The 22,998-nt window shown below is 35.5% G+C and overlaps 1 protein-coding gene across 2 annotated transcripts in view; it reads left to right on the forward strand.

Moving 5' to 3' along the window:
* Positions 1 to 22,998, forward strand: part of KLHL1 (kelch like family member 1) — a gene marked incomplete at both ends in the record, with an annotated part of 238,023 nt that overhangs the window by 182,855 nt on the left and 32,170 nt on the right. For both annotated transcript variants that reach the window (XM_084276570.1, XM_084276571.1), the window contains one exon: positions 12,607 to 12,831. In XM_084276570.1, coding sequence (XP_084132696.1) covers positions 12,607 to 12,831 — 225 coding nt within the window. The remainder of the gene's footprint in view (positions 1 to 12,606; positions 12,832 to 22,998) is intronic.

Below are 22,998 nucleotides of genomic sequence, written 5' to 3' on the forward strand. Positions count from 1 at the left end.
TGTAGGGCAGAGTATGTAAAGAAACAAACGGGAGAAGAGGTGAGATAGCCAGATACAATGTATGGTCATAGAGTTTTTAAGGAGAGTAATTAATCAAACTGCATGGATTTGCATAATTTAAAAATTACCATACAGCTGTGGGTAACATGAAAAAAACTATGCAGGCTATGATAATTTTATTGGGGGGTACATTTAAATAATGCTTAGACTAATATTAAATTCAAGGCTGTATTTGCTCTATAGCGGGAATAGACCCATCACTGGGAACGGTATCAATAAGTTGAAAGTATTGAAGAGTTGTGAAGTATTAACAAGTATATTAACATTATGTTACAATTCGTAAATTGTCTACTTTAAAATTCAGGAGTTATTTCAGTCACCACTCAGAGGACACTGTTAATCTCTCAGGAATAGTAGCTTCTCTTCAAGTTCTTTATAAAATATCTTTAAGATGCTCTGTGGGGTGCTGGGAATTACCCATCCCTCCAACCCTAGGTATGTTGGTGAATGAATCTAGTGAGGATACTACAATCCATATATGAAAAATAGCCTATCATATTTCAGTTCTCTACATTGCATAAAGGATTCTCCTTAAATAGTGTATGTTTTGAAGATATATCTTTATATCTTATTAAAATTCTAGAAGTGCTTAACTATAGTAGCAAAGGAAGAGGGAACAGATGTGTGGCTAAGGGAGTCACGAGGTTCAGAAAGGACACCCCTTCCCTGCTTTCTGAACGTCTTGGAGAGGAGCCTACGTGCAACTAGGTTCAGCCTTAGTCTCAGACTTGGTCAACGGTTTATCTCTAAAGGATTATGTATAAAACCACATTATAAGAGTCAGGGTTTACCTGTCAGAGCCCCTGAAAGACATTCTTTTACAGAGACAGTTTTGCAGAGTTGAAACTAGTTGAAAGTTTATTAAAGTGAGGGGTATAAACAGTTCAGGATTGCCATGGATAAATACACTTTAATGCTAATGTATGATTATAATTAAAATGGTAGGAAATAGTATGCCTGGTATTCTCACCAAAAAGGTGAGATAGCAATTGCTTATCAAGAAGGCATCCCTCTCTTGGGTGGGAGGAGCGAGCACAGCCCATCAACTGCCTCTTCAAGGGAGTTCAGTGTCTTTTCTTGGCCTTCAGGGTAACTTTCTCAACACCCCTTATACCCCAGTCTTAGCTGTTGCCTCCCAGGGGTGACATTTAACATGATTTGGGTGGAAAGTCGAGTACTGTATTCATGTATGTTTAGTATGTACTCCTTCTAACTCATTAGCATATCAACATTAATATTAATTTTGCAGTTAATGAAGCAAAAGGTCTCACTCCGAACATCATAGCCTTCTAAATTCCATTTAGAAACCATCTGTTTATTCCACATTCTCTAGTCAAAACATGTACATCCTGCTACCCTAAGACTCCCTCCTTTGGCTGCTGCACACACCAACAATGTGGATGGAGATCTCCAGCCACAGTGTTTACTTAAGAGATAAGCAGACACCCGTGGTTTTAACTTCTTAACAGGCAGTTAAAGGAGCTTGACCAAAGAAACATTTTACTGTCACAGTGTGTGTTTCAAACAAGAAAATGAGAATCTGCAAGAAGTGCTAATGATAAAATTCTAATGACTTAATGAATACTGAAAGAAAATATTACGGATTTTAGGGAACATACAGTAGTATTACTACATAAAAATGTTATCTACTAATTTGTACTTTGTGAGCGTTTAATCTGATTCTTCATTTTGACTAAAATGAATCAGAATTCTAGGAAAAAAAAATCATTTGAACTAGAGTTACTGAAATGCTATGTACATGAACCAATTTATGCTGGAAAAGTTAGTTCTTGCCTCCTAAAACATTTGTTTTCAAAGTATCTATTATTTAAATTAAATTTTAAATTTCAGTGTTGTTTTATCTAAATTCTCATAGAAAATGCATTAGAAAACTTGCCTGGAGCTTGTTCCCTTGCCTTGAACTGCCATAGCCTGCATTACCAAAACCTGTATGATAATAGGAAGGCACTAACAAGTGACTCTAGAACTAGAATGTGGTTCACTTATGTTTTAGCATTTACATTATACATGCCCATACCTAAGCTATACTCTTAGAGGCCACTGTAGCCAATACAGATGGAGATAGTACAGCTGGTCTAGTTGAGACCAACATTTGCTGGACAAGATAGCTGTACAGAATCCACTGGCAGCGCTGACTAGGATTACCCTGGGAGCTTATAAAACACCTCCAATAACAGATACCTACATTTATCTTTTGAAACTGTATGTATCCCCACTCCTGATAGGATTAACTGATTCTGTCCTAGATACCACACACAGACAGGAAATTGAAGAAAAAACTGTGCCCACTCAGAGAAAATTATAGCACGGTGACTGTAGTGGAATATCATGAGTGCTGTTCTCATTGTTTAAATTCACATTCTACCTACCTTCATGTGCCTTCATTCATGCTCTGCAAAAATATTTCTTCCCACCAATCTAAGAAATAAACATATGGTCATAGAATAAACCAACAATTGTTGCTATCACATTTTTTAGATGCCTCTTTCCTCTGCCTGTGTCTTCTTTTGAATCTGTAATTGACATAGTTGATTTTCACATTAAATTTTACAGTGCATAGAACAATGGCTCATATTTGTGAGTAGTTCTTTACATACTACCACAATAAACACAATTAATAATGTAGATTTTTGTGATGCTGAAATCTATAGCCTGTTTAAATCCTGCTTAAATGAAAAATAGTAATTCTAAGTGCACCGCCACATGGATATTAACACAATAAAAACACAGTAAATTCTACAATACACATTTCATTGATCATTTTGTTTTCTGAATCTTCAACACCGTTCAGAAGCTCTTTTCTCTTACACATAGTGTGGCATTTATTTATGTTTCTTCTTTCTGCTCCTTTTTTTTTTCACTAGATTTGACAATTTTCTGTGGCATCTGAGAAAATTGTAACGTCCTGCACCCATAGAACAGAGGGTTAATCTAACACCACAAGGCCTCCAACAGAATTTTCAGTTATGTGTGCCCAAGTTATTTATCTATACTATGAAGGGACTTCTATGACATCATATGTATGTATATTTATCTAGTTGCTGTGAAAAGCCTCCAGTGAGAAAAAAGCATTATGAAGTCAGTTAGAAAGTTATAGACCCTTTATTACCTGTAGATCAGTTAGACTATTTATGGTCTCTGTTTCAGTTGTTTCCAGTTTCCTGCTTTCTTTCTGGTATCATACTAGTTTAATAAGGGACTTGCTTATTTCTTCTTTTTTCCAGTCATGCAACTACTTTATCAATTAGTAGAAAACGAGTATGTGGTAGTTGACAGCTGAGGAAAGGACATGATTTCTGCTAAAAACAAAACCAAAAAAAAGCAATATATTTAAAGATGAATGAGGGACTAAAATTACATCAACTTTCTACTGACAAGTAGGGAGATGGAATATCAGTAAAAAAATTGAAGTACATAGAAAGGTTAAGTTTAATGTGACTCATAATTTACTCTTAATTACTTACTGATTACTTTCTGTAAAGATAGACATCCATCATAATCACTTTGACCTGTATAATACCGTAATACTTATAATACCAATGACCGCCTAAAGTCAGTGGGTGTTCCTTCTTGAGAATGTATGTAGAAAAAAAATTCCCTGACAGTAAAATGATGCAATGCCTGCCATAGTTCCTATTTTTCTGAAGTTCTTACATTGCTTTTACTCACGTAAGTACACTTGCAAACTGTAAGTAAGTAGTCTAGTGAAAAAATAGTCTTTTATAAACATCCATTAGTTTATTATTACCAAAGGGGGGGTTTCGGGAAAAAATTATTCTTCGATGACAAAGACTATGACTTGGCATTTTACTGTATGTTTAAAGATGCATTATGACTACTATTCTCTTCTAAAGCTTTGTACAGTGAGCTTTTGTTGCAGTGTTCTGCTGTAATTTGACAGTCAATTGGATTGATGAGTCAATCCTTTTCTGTCAGTTCATTGTGTTTTGATAGCTCTAGTCACTCCAGTATCTCAATGACTAGACATCAACACCCACTATCAATTTTGGAAGAAAAAAAGTTACAGGGAGGAATTGCTCTTATGACATTCTCTTTTAGGAACTCTTATACTCCCTGTTATTATATTATTTAATTTATTTGTCCTCACAATAGAGACTTAAAAGATAGACATATAGTCTCTTATACTTTTTCTGTATGCATTACATATACAGATAAATGTATATATAATATTAAATTGAATTAATGCTCACATTCAAGTTTAAATTCTCACCTGCCTGCCTGTCTACACCTGATAAGAAAATGTAGTGATGCTCGTCAATGATGCTAATTGATGGGTTGAAAAGGTTTACCTGTATTTCGATGTTGCACTTTACCTCAACATCACTTTCTTGTTCTCATGCTCTACCCTGGCAGATGTCTGATGTCCTACCACAGTGGGCACATTCACAAAGCAGCTCTCATTTCTTTAAAATCAATTCCTGACAGTATAGCAGGACTACTGCAGGAGTTTGCTGGGCCTGAGATGGCTGTCTTTGAATCAGCTGGTAGATGCTGTGCCCACAGTTCAGTGAAGCTGGTATAAGAGGTTTAGCAGGACAGTATCATGGCTTTATTCCAGTCTGTAACCTAGATTTCTTTCCTTTAGAAAGCAAGGTTTCTGGGAATGTTTGCAGCAAAGGAAGAATCTTGGTGCTTATCCAGCTCTTTTCCAAATAGGGGACTGGACCATGAAGGGAGGTTAGAGTTGTATCAATACGGATATGACCAATGAAACAATCTGGTTAGCCTCAGGATGAAGATTTGCAGGACATATTTCAGGATTATGCAGAAAATTAATGCTGCAGTTGCCCAAAGTCAATGTTAAAAAAGAGGCCAACTAGTATGTGAACAAGATGAAGATAAGGAATAACCTTTGTAAAGCCTATTGTGGCCTTCTGCAGCAAAAAGACAAAAACCTGCAAAAGGACTTTTAAGAGGTCCCTGAAGTCAGAGCTTCTGGAAAAGCTCCGATTGTCACAGTGCATTACAGCAAACTCCACAGCTTTTCTCACACAAGCTGCTTAATATGTAACCTTCTTAGGAAGTGTATCTGGCAATGCGTTTCTGGAGCCTTTTTGCATCTCAAGGTATCCTCTGCAGTCAAGCGTGACTGTGTCAGGAGTCAAAATGTGGTGAATATGTTTCTCTGTATACTTTGAAAAGAGGACACTGTATAAATCTCCAGCCATCTCTCCACGAACTATACCCCTTACTTCCCACCCTCCAGGGCACCATTTGGTTTCAGGTCCAAACTGCTGACACTGACAAGTAGCAAAAAGTGCTTGCTGACATAGCCTTTCATTCCTACTGCAGTTCATCTGGGTTTTTGCTCGTCAAGCACTGCTAACTTGTCAAATTCCTAGTCCCTGTAATTTTTGACACCTCATATACTTCATCCTCTTCTGCAAGTGTTTTTTCAAAAAGATGATCACATTTCCCAAAGTAAAACAAACTTTGGATAGGTAGCTTAGTCCTCTGTATTCAAAAGTCAAATACAGACAAACAGAAGAGAGTATATGGAATGAAAAGACTTTTGCATGAATTTTGGCTAATCTTCATCCTTGATCTGGAGGCAAGGTACCATCAATTGGCAGTTTGTTTACATAGGACAGGCACTAGACAGGAAACTGGAAAATTGCAAGTGAAGACTTTGTTTCACCAAAATTTTTCACAAGTCTGACAATCTCTTAGTCCTGCTGTCTTTTCATTATCCTTCAAAGATAAAGCCCCTTGGAGAGCAAATATTGGCTGGTTTCTTATACATTACGTACTCAAAATAATCTAGTCCAATTTAAATCATCTGTAATGATGGAAAGATTCTCATCAATACACTTGATCCAGTTGACTGTTGGGGATATACAGCCCAGCCCACTTTTAGATGTATAGGGAGCATTATTGTGTGAGATACTTCTTATTCAAACTTGTATCCTGCTATCAAATGCCTGTTCCATTTCAGAGGCTACTCAGTGTTAACAAATGGGCTCACTCCATTTGGTGTTTGTGTCAGAATAGAAACAGACAGTGATAGGACATTAGCGGATTGTCATGCAGCAAAAACCATTTAGCTCCTCCCCTTCCTCCTCCTATTGCTTTTCTATTACTCCTTGCTGTAGGTCTAATAATCAGGTTTAAGAAGAGCATAGTCACAACTTTTGGCTTTTTAAAGCACATGAGGATCTTTAGGGCCTATAAATCAGTTGCTTAAATATCTGCTAAAACAGAATTCAAAAATACTTAGGGAAAAAAAAAGTCTATAAATTATTTAGCTGCAGTAGCCTTACCATAAGACATAAGGTCATTACAAAATCAGCAGAAAAGGCTGTGAGGGAAACTGGGAATGACATTGCTGTCCATCTGAATTAAGATACTGAAAAATTAGGAAAACAGACGTATTTTCAAAACAGTCTTGACTCAGCGAGTGTTCAGCAAAACTGGCTCAAAGCTGTTGTTATCAAGATGAAGTAATGCCCTTGTTGGTAATTGTATTAACAGTGTGTCTGTCAACAATGATGCAGATGATATAATCAATAGGTTTCAGGAAATAAACAATAAAGTAGAGAATACACCTCATATAGTAGGGAATATACCTAAACAAAAAGCTGTTGGGTTTTTTGTTTGTTTTTTAATGAATTTGTGCGTTATTTGTTATTCTGTGTTAGCATCTTTAAATATTTTATGGAAATAAAATTAATAAAAAGACTCCAACAGAAAGTCTTTAGGATTTGCATAGACAGATAACATCCATTGTCTTGAGTGTCCCATTGCTTTTCTTTTGGGAGAAAAAATTTGTTAAGTTCTCAGAGTGGTTCTTTAGAGCTTCTGCTTTTATTCTTTCTCAGAGCAAGTAAATTTGTGCTGAGCAATTTTTTGATGTTAAGATTTGGCAGTATAATGCTAATTTCTTTCTCAAGTATGTGCAGGGCATAAAATGCATAATGGATGAAAAATCAACATACTAATATGCTATTGATTTTGTATACCCAGGGATCTGACACTGAAGTACCTAAACTGATTTGTCTTGCAAAACCCTGTTGGTCTTAATCAGGATTTTTCTGCTTCTCTCCGAGGTGCCAAAAATCCTTTACTTTCAAGATCAAATCAGTTGAATTAAAGAAAATAATCTACTGCTTTGTCAGAAGTAATCACCCAGTTTTCCCCCTAGGAAGGGTAGAAGGTTTTTCTCTTATTTAAGCTGGGAATCAAGAACAGTCTAAACATTATTAAAAGAAGTAGATTGAAAATACAAACCTTTGTTTAATTCTCATTGCCTCCATCTAGGGTAAATTTACAGAATCATGGGCTGTAAATCTGTCATAAGAATTTAAATTCATGTATTCAGATCCCCCATGTTGTAGGATTAAGTTTAGTTTGATTGAAATATGTTCGTTCTCACTAATCTCCAATTTAAGATATCTTAAAATCTCTGTTGATGATGAATTTCAATGGCTCTAACCAACTTTTTATTTAAAGATTTTTCAATTTAAGTATTACTTCTTCAGAGCAACTGCAATCACAACACTACAGTGAAACAGGTTTTGTGGTGGGTTGGTTTTGGTATTTTCCTCTTTAATTACATTTTTCCCCATGACAAGTACCCAATCAGAAATAATGATCTGTGTGTCACATGTAAACCTGTGACTTGCATTAGGAATGGTTTAATGTTCATTAAAACAATTTTGTTTGTGTTGTTCCTATATCCTATTAAACTTGAGAAAGCATGTTCAAAACAGTACTAATGTCTTAAGAGTGGGGTGAATTTTCCTCTCTTAAACAGAGGACTTCATGTAGATCAGTGGAGAGTGAAATTTGGCAAGCAGTTGTTAAGGTTTTAGTTCATTATTATGCATATTTTTCACAGACAATTGTTTATATAACTAACAACAAGAAATTCAAAACAATATGTAGACATAGTGGAAGATGAAGAGGATTGCAGTGGTCTTTTATTTACACAATATTTCATGTCACAACCTTAAATAAAAATTGTATTATATATGAGGTTTTCTCTTACTGAAAGTGAATCGTGTCTCAGAAACTGATTGCCACAGTCTCCATCCCAGATTGTGGAGTCACAGTCACAGGATAATTCAGGCAGACAGGAACCTCAGGAAGTCAATAGTCCAACCTCCTTCTCAAAGCAGGGTCAGCTATGAGATCAGACCATACCCATTTGGGGTCTTGTAAACCTTCAGCGATGAAGACTCCCTAGCCTCTATGGGCAAACTGGTTTTGCTTGACTGTTTTCATGGTGAGGACATGCCACCATTTTAAAAAATATTATTTGTTTATTTAGACAGTCCCGTACCCAGCTGTATTCTAAGACTGCTCCATGACAGGACTGATGAGTTAACAGAAAAGCCATTGTTACTTCATTTTGTGGTTGGGGCTATAAGCAAAGGTCACAGCTGCTTCATTATTTACAGCGGGATCAGGGGAGAGACCAGGTATTTTCTACACAGCTATTTCCTGTTTAGACTTTGTTGTGTACACATGCAGCTGGCGGATTGATAAGTTTCACTCACTTTACAAGTTGCAGGATGATCAACCATGCTGAGAGTCACTGAAGTCAAGGAATGAGATTTTAACTTGAATAAATTTGTTTCGAAAAAAGTCTAGAGAATGCAAGATATATGCAGCTGGCCTGAATGCAGTGATAGCAAACACTAAAGTCTGTGGTGACTAATGGTTTCTGAGAAGAAATCGTAGGCTTAGAGCTTTTCCTGTAGTAAGACTGTCAGCAAATAGGATTAAAAAAATAACGCTTCCACATTCTTCTTCATGCAGTCTTATCATCCATGGAGAGTCTGTGGGCCTTCCAGTGCAAGAAACTGAGCTGACTGGGGTGCATTCAGTAAAATTCAGCCAAAACCAATTAAGAGTGTGTTTCTTTGTTTGTTTTTTCCTGTTGGCAAATTATCTATAATATTTTAGCTGATTCAATCACCTCTTCTTAATCCAAGGGCTGATTTCATCCAAGGACTACAGCAATTTGAGACCACTTCTGTTCTCTGCCTGGCAGTTTAAAACGTATTATGTTCATGTTCCAAATACTAAGATAATTTTATAGGACCACTACTTATTATAATTAATAATAATAATAATAAGTAGTAGTAGTAAGGCACCTTGCTGAATAAACAAAATTCAGGCACTTTATCTAACCCATTAGGATTAGATTATTAATACATAATTTAATAAAACCAATATTAGAAAATAACCGATATTAGAAAATACACAGTTGAGCATAATTTGAAGACTGTATTTGTTATATTGTATTGTTCTAAATACCATTTGGCGGGAACTGGAAGGAGAGGTTTGTCTCAATCTGTCTTGGAAGATGACAGACCTTGCAGAGGCAAGGTAATTGGTGGACTTGCTCTCACCTCAAAAGGGGCTTGATCCTGCAGGGATCTGTGGGGCGTTGGACTACAGCCTCAATCGTCCAAAGGTTATAAGGACCTGTAGACTTGATCTAAAAGCAGCCGCTCTGACAAACTGGACATTCCCAGCAAGGGCAGCCCCTCCTTCAGTAGCCACACTGATAACCAGGGTCCTGTCCTTATCCAATAAGGAACAGTGATGGGCAAGCGGGGCCCTGCGGAGGCAGAGCGCCTTCTTGCAAATATCCTGTGTGAGGCCCCTGAACAGGGTCATTGCTCCATCAGCCCAATTCGGACCCCCCTTCCCTACCGACTCCTTTCCAGAACACTCTGCAACTCAGCACTGAGTCTACCCCAGAGGTGCTCGGCCTCCCCAGAAGGGTGGGGCCAGGGAGGGTAAAAGATGCAGATTTGGGACTGCTGGCCAGCCACCCAAGGACTACAGCTTTATGGCAATCTGCACTGGATCTATGCTGTAATATCTTCTTATGTTTTTCTCTTTTTCTCTCTTTTTCAATCTCTCTCATCTGTCTCACCCTCAACTTCTATAACCTTACTTTCAGCACATAACAGTAACAGTGTTTCCAGTTTTGCTAAATTCTACTAATTGTGATATATAGCTTCAAATAAATAGCATGGTGTGGGTTTGTTAGCAAGCTGTATAACTGTACTGGCTTTTAAGTAAAGTTGAGCTTTGCTTGGAGATCCTGGGTGATTGTTTGTACTCCTGAGGATTACAGGAGTTGATCTAATCTCACCCTCTGTGGCTGTTAAAAGAGACTAGCTAAAAGAGGGTTAACCTGGCCCCTGGGGCAGGTAGAAGAGTTTAACTCTGCACATACCCATCTGCTGGGATGGGACAGGTAGGTCTGAATCGCTGGTTTGCCTGCCTGATGGGACATGACATATGTTACTAAGATTTTCTGAAGTCAGAATGACAAAGATTTTAAACTTGTACTCTTTACCATGTAAGCTGACAGCATTTTAGAACTTATATGCTACACTTCTAGGTTTTAACATGAATAGTTTCCACATTTAAAAAATTTCAAGCGTTATAGCATAACTTTATTAATATGCATCATTATAATATGCCCTTCAGCACAACCGAACAACTGCCTCAAATAATCTGTATTTTTGTTCTTTCTAACCTAAAGATTAATATATTTACACAGTTCTAAATTTTAAATTAGGGGTAAAAAGTTAAATTAATACATCTCTCTCAATAGAATACAAAAATTCCTTCATACATCTTATGGCTTCATAAAACTAGCAGGGGATTTAATACATCCAGTTGAATTGTACATTATTGTACAGCAGCTGCTTTGCTACGCTTAGATACAAATTGAATTTAAATTACATCTTTTTTAGTTCAATTAACAAAAATACTGCTTTCATGATGTTTGTTTCCACTTGGTTCATTGCTCTTCTGTTCCAAAGAATGAATCAGTCCTAAAAGAATTATTTACAATGGAATTCTAATCTTTAATTACAATCCAAATAGTTGGTAAAGCTTAATAATTATGTTGATTTTTTCTGCAGGGATATTTAAACTTTAAAATTTGATTTAATTTATTACAAATCAAATCAGAGTAGGGTAATGTGAAAATAAAAATTCACTCTAAAAACCTTTCCCCCACTCCTCCCTTCACTGGCTGAACTTCACTCCCCCAAGGGGCACATGGGGACAAGGAATGGGAGGTTGCAGTCAGTTTATCACAAGCTGCCTCTGCCGCTCCTTCCTCCTCAGGAGGAGGACTGCTCACACTCTTCACCTGCTCCAGCACTGGATCCCTCCACAGGGGACATTCCTTGGAAAATTCTCCAACACGAGTCCTTCCCACAGGCTACAGATCTTCCATCAGCTGCTCCAGCATGAGTCCCTTCCATGGGGGACAGTCCTTCAGGACCAGACTTCTTCAGCATGAGTCCCCCACCCAGTCATAAGTCCTGCCAGCAAACCTGCTCCAGCATGGGCTCTTCTCTCTTTGAGGAAACAGGTCTTGTCAGGAGCCTGCTCGAGTGTGGGCTTCCCGTGGGATAACAGCCTTCTTTGGACATCCACCTGCTCCAGCATGGTGTCCTCCACAGGCTGCAGGCTGCAGGCTTCACCATCATCCTTAAGGGCTACAGGGGATAGTCTGCCTCTCCATCATCATCTGCAGGGGCTGCAGAGCAATCTCTGCTCTGCCATCTAGAGCACCTCTTCACCTTCTTTCTTCACCAGCCTTGGTGTCTGCAGGCCTGTTCCTCTCACATATTCTCTTCTCCAAATGCTGCTGCTGGTTTGGGGCGGGGGTTTGGTTTGGGTTTTTTTTTTCCCTGTTCTTAACTGTTATCCCACTACCACTGCTCCTGGTGAGCTTGGCCTTGAGACTCAGTGGCTGGCACTGATTATCAGACATAGGAGAAGCTTCTACCAGCTTCTTGCTGAAGACACCTCTGTAGCCCATCTGCATGACCAAAACCTTGCCACACAAACCAAATACACTTAAATGTCTTTTTAATGATTAGCTGGTAAGTTATCATACACATAATGCTCTTTATAGCATTTGACTTCATCTGTGAAAGTAAATCACTCACTTCAGAAATAAATGCTTTTGACTGTAAATGGAAAAATTCCTTAAATATTTTTTATGAGATTGTAAATTTAACATTCTGTATTGCCAATAGAAAACTGTCTGAAGAAAACTACACATGGATACTTAAAGAAAATATGAACCCAAATTAAAATGCAACTTCTAATCTTTGATGAAAATATAATGTAATTTCACAGGCTATTTTTACACTGCATGGAAGATTGGAATCAACTGTTATAAGGTATTATTGTAGATAGTTATGCCACTGTGCTGTAAGAAAAAATCATCAGGTTAGAGCACAGTGTTATTCAGACTTGCAATCCTTTGTTTCCATGGGGGCATTTGGGGGGGTTGGGAATTTTTTTCACTTTTCTTGGGGAGAAAAGTGGGTTTTTTGTGGGTTGTTTTTTTTTTTTTAATATATGTATATATACTCTCAGGAGTCCAGGCACTATGTCATTTCTAAAGGAACAGTGAGTATTTGTTCAGGTGTTGGAAGTAACCAGAAAATAATATTTTATTTTTTACATTAGCCAACGCCAATTTTGTTTTGCCCTATTATTATGTCTCATCAGGTGCTACAACTATTGAAAAGTATGATCTCAGAACAAATATATGGATCCAGGCTGGAGTGATGAATGGCAGGAGGCTTCAGTTTGGTGTTGCTGTCATCGATGACAAGTTGTTTGTCATTGGAGGCCGGGATGGTTTAAAGACATTAAACACTGTTGAATGTTATAACCCAAAGACCAAGGCTTGGACTGTGTTACCACCAATGTCAACACATAGACATGGCTTAGGTAAGGAAAGAAAACATTTTAAAAAGACATCACCTTTTTCAGGCCTGTAATTTGTAATGGAAACTCAGTACTTTAAAGCTGTTTAGTAATAGCTTTAGATAGTAGCAATAACATTGCATTGTTCTTACTAGATCACTAAGACTATATAGAAGTGTTTTATTATTTACCAAAATAATACTGGGAAAAAGAAGAAGGAAGAAAAAAAAAAGGAGTAGAAAACTTAAAATCACCTGGTATGATAGAATCATTACAACTTGATAAAAAATATAAATGGAAAAGACATGCTAGGTTATCATGTTGAATCCCCAGAGTTACAGTCAGCAGCAGGTCCTTTACTGTACTACTGTATCAATATCTCACAAAATGAAAGTGCTTTCCCCCTCCCGCTAATATGTCTTTGTACAGTGGGAGACATATGCATTTTTGCTGTTAAATGTGTCTGCAGTGAAAAGTATTGATGGGACTGTATGTCACATGGTGTCATAACACTAAATAGCTCTGTGATAGGGTTTTTTTTCCCCTAAGTTTGAATTTAATTATAATGCTTCAGAAATACATGTAATGTCTTTTTTATCAGTGTTCCAGAGTGTTACAGAATTTATTAGTTTCAGTGCGGTTCCCAAGCGTGCTAAAAATGCCACAACTTCAGCTATAACACAGCAAAGTACTAATAAAACATTAGGGAATGCTTGACAGAGAAAGAACTTTTCCCAGTGACAAGAGAGATAGACCCATGATTGAAAAACCTTTTTTATTGGTTAAAAAAAATACTTTATAATTTGGGATTGGTAATTCCACAAATTCCTTTTGCCATTACATTTTAAATATATATTTATAGTTTACGTAACATTGTTCAGCAATGTTGAGGTTATGACTAGAGAAAAACTGGTATGTTTTCTACAGGAGAGAAAAGGGAATGCACAAGGCACTTGAGGGTTTCTTGGTTTTGTGTGGAATCATTTTTGAATTTTTATATTGCAGAAATTGGAGCTTTTTGTAAACTATGTAAAAGGAGGAAATAAGTATAAACTGGGATTTCATTGGTCATGGTGAAAATTATTAGAGGCAGTTATTTGTGAAGCAGTAGAGATGTGCCCTTTTTCTTTATCTGGAATTACACAAGAATCATAGTATATTATTTCCTGAGAAGTTTAGATAATAGGATTTAATTGCTATCTTTGATTTGATATCTCCCCCCCAGGATCACATAAAATTATTCTTTTAGTAAATGCCGTTTGTAATGAGAAAGAAAATCACAATAATAAATCTTTATTTTCATTTGTTTTCTAAAATATATGTTATATCCATGTAGAGGTAATGCTAAATCCATTTGAATTGGATTTTATATTCAATGTTAGAAATAGGAACCCATTCTTTAGACTGATGCCTTTTTGTTGGCATTAAAAAAAAACAAAAGGAAAAAATAAAAAGTTGTACCTCATTGTAACTAAAGTTACAGCCAGGCAATTAATTTTAATCTGTCTTCAACAGAGCCATGTGTATACAAGTTGATACATGTAGAAACGAGAAATGAGAAAACAAAAACTGACAGGTCCTGTAGTGAAAGTATGTCGTTGTAGAAAGTTATATGTGAGGCAGTTTCTCTGCGGTCAGTGGAAGGTGAGTAGAAGCAATGGCAGTGGTAGTGTTTGGAATAAGTGGTGCTAGTGTACAAAAAAGAATGGGTAGACTGTGGGATCCCAAACTATTATTTCAACTAACAATGATTCAAATATTCCCATCAAGTAGCCCATAAACCAGTACAGAATATGAAAGAGTAAGAAGAAAAAGGAAGTGGAAAGCATAAATTAAGTATGGGGAAGGTGGAAAGAAAGACTAAATCAAAACCCATTTAGAGAAGGCAGAAAGGCACTTAAAGAACAAGAGGGGAGAAAAATGTAAAACAGGTTGCAGATTATAAATTCAGCAACAAAACAGGGGTGTGCAGAATTCCTTCATAAAAGGATTTGATAGGCTATATAGAAAAGGAAGGAGAGAGGAAATAGAGAACCAATGATAGACTAATTTTAAAGTTTAGATATCAAATCCAGTGGAACCATGGTTTAAAGAAAAAAAAAAAGAACCAAATAAACTATTGTTATGCAGTTTGTCTCTCCGAAGTAAACAATTTAATTGTCTCATTGCATAAATCAGGGTTCCAATATGTAGTCAAGGGAGAAGTTGTCTTTTCAGGTAGGTCCCCTAAATTGTTATGCTCTTTCAGTGAACTATGTAAAGAATGTTTTAAGTTCCTATTCAAGGCTAAATTTACACTGCTTGTTAAGCCTAGACTTGAACTTTGGGTTTTGACTTAGTAAATATACTGATCTCATTATCCATAGTCAAACATAGATTTGCAAGATGATCAGTGTGGGAAGAAGGATAATAAGAAATATTATTACCTAACAAACTCTTATGCAGCTTACAGTGGAGGCAGGTTACATATTTTTCTTCCTCCTTTGTTAGAGAAGACTATTTTGCCAGTTAGAATTATCTAGATGAAAATGTGGTAAAGAATTGTTTGCTGATGGGAAAGCCTTAGATTTATTTATACAGCATATAGGCCTAGGGTACATGAATTTGGTCTAACCAGAGGGAATGGCCCCAGAGGACTTGAAGAGTTTCCAATTGAATGGCTTCAACCCATTGTTCTAAAACAGATAAACATGCAATGTAAATGTCCTCCTAACAACCTAAGGTTTGTGCTTAAATTAGAACAAATAGCTGCCTGTAACATGATTGACATGAAACTGGTCTGTGTAGGAACGAATATCTAAAAGAATAAGTTCAAAAAGCAGTAGTGAAAAGAAAATATATGAAGATAGGGAGTTGAAGGATAAAATCATCTAGAATATCTTTGATGATGCTGACAGAAAATAGCAAAGGCACTTTGTATTTGCACAAAGGTCTATTTAAACTTTTCAAGGAGAGAGAATGACCCACCCTGCTTCTTTTACCCAGCCTGATTTTCTGCTTATTTAGTGCTTTAGAATCCAAAGACAAGACAAATAGAGAGAGGAAAAAAATAGAGTAGCTAGGAAAAAAAAAAAAAGAAAAGCAGAAATAGATCTGTAATTTTTAAGTAGCAATGAGACATGTTAAAAGAGGAAAATACCGTGGAGAAACTAAGGTATTGGTCAAAAAACAGTAAGCTACATAAAAAGTAAAATAAAAGCTAAGAAACAAAAATTAAGATAGGACACTCAACTTATTTTGACCAAAATCAAACACATGATTTCTGCCTTTTTGAACAATGAATAATAGTGGTACATGAATACATATATATATATGCATACCAATTAACATATATGCTATATGGATATATATGTCTATATATATGTTTATGCCATATATATCGTGATGTACCTGTGTGTATCATAGAATCACAGAATCATAGGGGTTGGAAGGGACCTCAAGAGATCATCGGGTCCAACCCCCCTGCCAGAGCAGGCTCCCTAGCTCACAATGCACAGATAGGCGTCCAGATGGGTCTTGAATATCTCCGGAGATGGAGACTCCACCACCTCCCTGGGCAGCCTATTCCAGTATGCGTACACACACACATATATCTGTTTAGTCTAAACTTACTGCAGCTTTCTTCTGTGGACATTGTTATTGATAGCACTGTCAGTGCTTTCATCCATAATATAGAGCTAGTAGCATTTTTCAGCTTGTAAGTTACAAGCTGCCCTTGACTTCATCACAAAGTAAATTAAAACAGTTTTCCTGCGTTAGAAGAGTTTGTTTATTTCCAAATTTGTATGCCTGTAGAAAAGCTGTGGGTCCTTTCCTTTCATTGTGTGGTGTTTTAACCCCAGCTGGTAGCCATGCAGCTGATTTCTTACCCTTCCTGCCCTGAAGGGGATGGGGAGAAGAGTGGAAAAGGAAAACTCATGGGTTGAGATAAAAACTGTTTAACAGGATTACAGAGGAAGGGAACAGTGATAGTGATAGCAGTGCAGTAAAAATGTAAAACAAGTCATGGACAAGTGCAGTTGCTCACCAGGTGCAGAAGGAAAATACAACAACCTATCAATCTCTCCTGAGTGGCAATCCCACCTCCCAGCTAGCTTCCCCAGTTATATATACATGAAGTATGACATTATATGGTACAGGATATCTCTTTGGCCAGTCTGGGTTGGCTGTGCTCTCCCGGTTTCTGGTGCACCGGGCAGGGAATGTCAAGCTGGAAAGTCCTTGACTTAGTGTAGACACTACAGCTACACAGCAACATTTAAAAACATATACTAAATCCCAAACACAGCACCATACCTGCTACTAGAAAGAAAATTAACACTGTCTTAGCTGAAACCAGGACAGCTATAATGTATGCAGTGTCCGAGTGTGAAAAATTTTAACTGTTGGCTAAATTCCAAATGCAACTGCATGCTTGTCACTACATTCCTGGCACTGATAATAATAGGGAGGTTTGAAAGTTTATTGAATACTTTTATCTTAGTAATTTTACTTTGCATAGAAGACTGATTCTTAGAGAATACAAAAACTTCAAATTGATGCTTCTATCCATCTACATTTTCTACTCTGCACCTTAACTACAAGACACTGAATAAAGTAATATGTCCTAAATTATGAGGTGCAATTAACCTTTTATAGATGTAAATTTGCATTAAATGTTAATGACAAAAATGATAACCCAAAACACTGATTCCAGTAGAGCTGGAAATTTGCAATATAGGCATGGAACTTTATATTTACAGAACTACTGCTATTCTTTCAAAGAACTATACATATTAAAATTTATGGAGAATATTTATGCAGTTAAATGTCTTATGAGTTTTAAGAATAACAAATGTTGCATGGTGTTTAATGAAGTAAACCACTCAGCCAACAAGATATTTTTGGTTGGGTTTTTTTGGGGGGGAGAAAGGAAGGTTGTTCTGGTCTGTCTCAGCATAGGGAACTAACCACCATGCATTATCTAATAACAATAATTAAATTCTGCCTATTCAAAGACAAATTTTGAAGCTTTCTTGAACTTGAAAGAAAATAATTTTCTATTCATTCTGAAAAAGTTCTAGAAATGCTAGGTTCAATTTTCATCATTTCAGTCAAATGATAATTTCTAGTGATTTTCTATACCCCACAGAAATAACTGTGAGATTCACGTGTCATACAATCACTGTCAATGGAGTGATAGTAAAAAATTTTAACATCTGATTATTTATGCCATTTAAAATTCTTAAGATGGAAACCTATTGTTAATAGAAAAAAATAGCAGTTACTTGGTATGAGATAATTTTAATTTTCATTAAGAAAATGCTTATTATATAATGATTCAAGTTGTTGTTAATTGTTAAGAGTATTTTCACTTTTTAAATCTTTATTTTAATCACTGTCCATAGCTGTCTGAGAGAAAGTGTGTTAAATCAATGTCATGGGAACATAGTGCAATAATTTCTTTATCAGAAATTGCCTGAAGAGATCATTCATCAGGAGTAATGCATGATCCTTACTGCAGATGAGTCACGACCCTTCTGATGATTCAATAGAAGAAGAATCTGACTATTAATAAAGAAAATCAGAACTAATGTGCAAATTTATGCAAATTTAACTTTACATTTTCATTGATGCAAAATGTCACAAAAATGTATCTTCTGCCTAATTAATACATGCTAGCTTTGATTTTATTCTTGCAACATGTTAAATCTCAGAAGGAAAATACATATAAGGATATTAATCTAAGCCTATATATTTTAAAAATCATTAAATGATAATTTAGAAAATATTTATAAAATATTATTAAACTATAAAATATTTTAACTACCTTCAAACTTTTAAAATTATTCATGTCTGTTTCAGTGATTTAACATCAATGAGATGTTTTGCAAAGAATTTTTAGATTTTCAAGAAGTAATTATTATTTATCAAGTATTTTTAAACTGTTTTATAGCTTAAGACACAGTTACAAACTCTACAGTGTTAGAGAACTAAGAATGTAGGTTATGATCCATCCCCTTAAGTAGAAATATATACAGCAGAATAGAACAACTTGAGTAGCTTATTTCCATTTCCACAGGGGAAAAAATAGCATGTTTAGGATTAAACAATTTGTGTTTTGGGAGCAGTTCCTACAGTGAAGATTATTGAGAAGCCTCCAACCTGGAAATACGCTTCCTGAATCTCTCTTTTCTGTTGAGTTTTGGTTTTGGGGTTTTTTTGTTGGTGGTGAGTTGGGGTTTTTTTGAAGGGTGGGGTTTTTTGTTTTGGTTTGCTTTTGTTTTAATAAATAGAAAAGCCTATATTGTTTTTATCCATATTGGAAGTTGACTGTAAAACTATTACCATGCTTTTTACTACAAAAGAAAATAAATATTAAAAGGTTTTTGGTTTTGGTTTTGTTTTTTTTTTTACATTCTATTTTATGTGTACTGTAGAATTAATACATTTAAAAAAAAAAACCCTTTACACTGTAAGGTACTTCTTATGTAGCCAACAATATAAATCTTATCTGGGCTCCACAGTTCATTCCTATAGTCATTTCAGTGATGGTCTGTCATGTTTACCCTGCTACTGTCTAACTAAAAGATCTTCTGGCAATTTACAACATATTTATTAACTCATTAGTTCAGAGTGAATCTGTTGCTTTTTGTTTGCTCCAGTTTAAGGGAGTATTAGATTATTGCTAGCAACTTAGAACTAGGTTGTTTTCCAGGACATAATATAATCTTTTGACTTCTATTTTATATGTTTTTTAAAAATATCAAAGTAACTTCTGATTTTTTTTAAGTTAAAAATAATGAGTTAGAAGTTAATTACATACCCAAACTGACAAAGCAACTTGGGTGGTATTACTTAACCAAAATAAATGTGGACATCTGTATCTGAGTAAGCTCCATTTATGGTAATAAGATAAAAATACATGGCTCAAAGAGGGATGTCATCTTAATCTAACATATGCTAGGGTAAAAGGTAAAAAAAAATAAAGGACAAGCATAAGCAAGGACTCACACAAGCCATATTTACACTTCAGATACAGATACAGTACTGCCCATTTACAAAGTTGGCTACTGTGATTCAGCAAAGTATTGATGTACATCAGCTGTATTCTGTTGAAAATTATGCTATAAATATTTTGGTTCAGAATTTTTGTGAAGCGAGTGTTAGAACCAATATAATTTTTTATCTGCGAAGGAATTGCTGAATCAAGTAATCATAAATTTGATCACATTTAACCAGTCTTCTTCCATTTAGATAGATCAAAGAGTTTAAATCATTCTTTGTAAGGACATTTCAATCTAGAGACTTAGAGATGTGATTTGGGTACCTCATATTAAATTACTTTTTATCAGGTGTACTTGGCAGTAGACATCTCTTTTTTCCATTTAGGCAAAAATAAAACACATAGCATGAACTACCTTTAATCAGTTATGTAGGAATTAAAAATCTGAATTTGTACAGAAACATACTCAAAGCAATTACAATTTTCTATATCTCAAATTTCATCATGAAGTCCATTGACTTTCAAATGACATTTTACACTTCTTCATTATGATGTGATTTTTGACTGTGACAGCATGCATGAGTGGAACAAATGCACACCAAGTGTAGTTGCAGAATCAATTAAATATTATACTCTTTTCTTCGAAACACAGAAGAAAGCACTTATAAATAACTTTATTTTAGCTAGATGAGACACATGTTCTCAGCCAGTCCTATATATTCTTATGTGGTTAGAACTGTATTCCATAAAGAGAAAAAAGAAAAGATTTTGCAAAAGAATAACCAAGTGTTGCTTTCTAATAAATAATCCTCTTCTAAGAAACAAGATTGAGAACTTTTTTTCCTATATAAACATAAAATTTGGCAATTGCAGTTATGGCAGAACATATAAAATCAGCCTATTCCTAGACTTACGTGGCTATTTATTCAACTTTAAGTGTTAATCTGGACATAACAGCATCCAACCAAAAAATCTCGCATAGAAATAATTGTATTTTGTTTTGGATCAAAGTGCTGCCTAGGTAAGACTTCATCGATAGATTCAGCCTATGTCTTTGTTCTGTGGTGAGGATTTGTGCTCTCTGCCTAACATTTTTAATGCCCATATATTAAAATTTATCTTCAGATGGATACAAGAGTTTTCTATCAAATATTACTAGAATAAAAACTTCAGTGTTGGTCTACCAAAAATCCCCACAGTGCTTTTATAAAAAACCTCTGCATTTTCTCCTTTATACCCACATTTTTGTCCTAGCCAAATACAAGAAAAAAAGAAAATGTATATATTAAGCATGAATAAAAGTATTTTTCAGTGTGAATAGGTTAGGTAGATTATATTTTGTTAATTTCACAAGTGAATGAAACCAGAAATTCCTCTGGGGCAGGGAGGAGAAAGCCAATTATAAATCTAGCAAAACAAAGATAACTTAGTTTCCAATAGTGAATTGCATTAGAATAAATTATTTAAAAAAAAAAAATCAAAGGTATTGTCTTTGTTATTTATGAATGTGTGTATGATTTGAGAAATGCCAAAAATACATATTCTTGAAAAAACTAAAGCAAAAATTGCAGTAAATTTTTAGGAAATCTTCTGATTTAATAAAACCAGCACAGTAGTATGTAATGTCTTATAGAGGTAACATAGTAGGTAGTATTAATGGAACAGCTGATCAGTTTAGCACTTTCTAGTAGATCTCTTCCTTCAGAAACTAATAAATTGGAAAAAAATACTAATGGATTTTTTCTTTATTTTTAACCAGCTTTTCTGGGCTACAGAGAAGGGGAAAAATACAAAATTCACATTTTCCATTATGACATGAACAAAAATAAGCATGGCTTTTCTTTGTTGTTTGAGCTTTTTTAAGTTTTATAGCAAAATAATTCCAAGTGTTATGTATGTTGTGTGTATGTAGAAGAAACCACCATGAGAAGAGAAAAACGTACAGAGGTGAATGAACAGATGCAAGAGAATCTGAGATTCCATTATAGATATGAGGGCAGATACGAACTGCAGTGTCCTTCTGGACAGGAGAACAGAGATGAAAGATGAGAAGAAAGAAATGTTAATAAAATGAGGATAAATAAATTAGCATTAAAACCAGCAGGTTGATTTTACAGCAGCTTACACCCTTTTATTATGATAAACCTATAAATATTTATGATTAACTCATGTTCCTAAAAGTGCTGTAAGTGCAACAACTATTTATAAATAAAAATTTTATAAATTTATTTATAAATTGAAAAATATACATATTCTTTTCTTGCACAATGTTTGCTATAATGCTGAACACCAGGTAAAGGAAAGTTTTCAGATACTAGTTTGTTAGATCATACTGTTACCAGTGATTTGCTTATTGCACATCATTTATTTTAAAACAATCAACTCTAATATCGGTCTCAAAATAATACAGCACTTCATACAACCACAGATGTGTGCACACATAGTACCAAGCAAATTCTACTCATTAGGCAATGACATTTTGTATTTCCAGCTGTATGCAGCTCAACTGTTGGATATTTAGATACTCTGATCAAATGACAGAGGTACCTGTTCAAATCAAGCTTAAATCAACAGAGCTGTACCTTTGATGCATTCTATGCATGTCAGATCTGCACTAAATTCTGCTCATGCAGGAAATGTAAAATAGTTTTGAAACTTTACAATACTTTCAGTCATGAAGAACACATTCATATACTATATGTGCTTCATGAGTACAAAGAAAAATCTCCACCACTGTTACTTGTGTAAAATGAAGAGTTGCCATCTTTATTCCTTCTTCATTTTCACTCATGTACAGAAGATTATTCACTAGCATTAATTTAACAGTGTGACTGGAATGGAAAACATAGCAGGTCAAGGAGAAAGGCTCATGTCATGCATCACAAAAAGGATCTTGGAGTCAAGATCTTGTTGGAAATATCTTGCTTTTCTGCACTGATTGGTTAATCTTTCCAGTTACATCAGTATCTCAGAAGGCAGCACTGTGCCAGAAATGTGCATTCTGTTTACCTATGTGGTGATATCTGTACATAGCCTCAGATATGGGGCAAGAGAGGTGGGGGATAGGAAAAAAAACCCAAACCCAACAAAACCAAGGGAATAACCACCTAAGCATTAAGTAGAGTAAAATAGCTGTTGAACACACTAGTTTACCAAAGTGCAGAAATGTTTTGACATAGCTGTATTGTTTACTCTTTCAAAAGCAG

The sequence above is a fragment of the Gallinula chloropus genome, assembly GCF_964237585.1.
Source record: "Gallinula chloropus genome assembly, chromosome: 1".
Lineage (NCBI taxonomy): Eukaryota > Metazoa > Chordata > Aves > Gruiformes > Rallidae > Gallinula > Gallinula chloropus.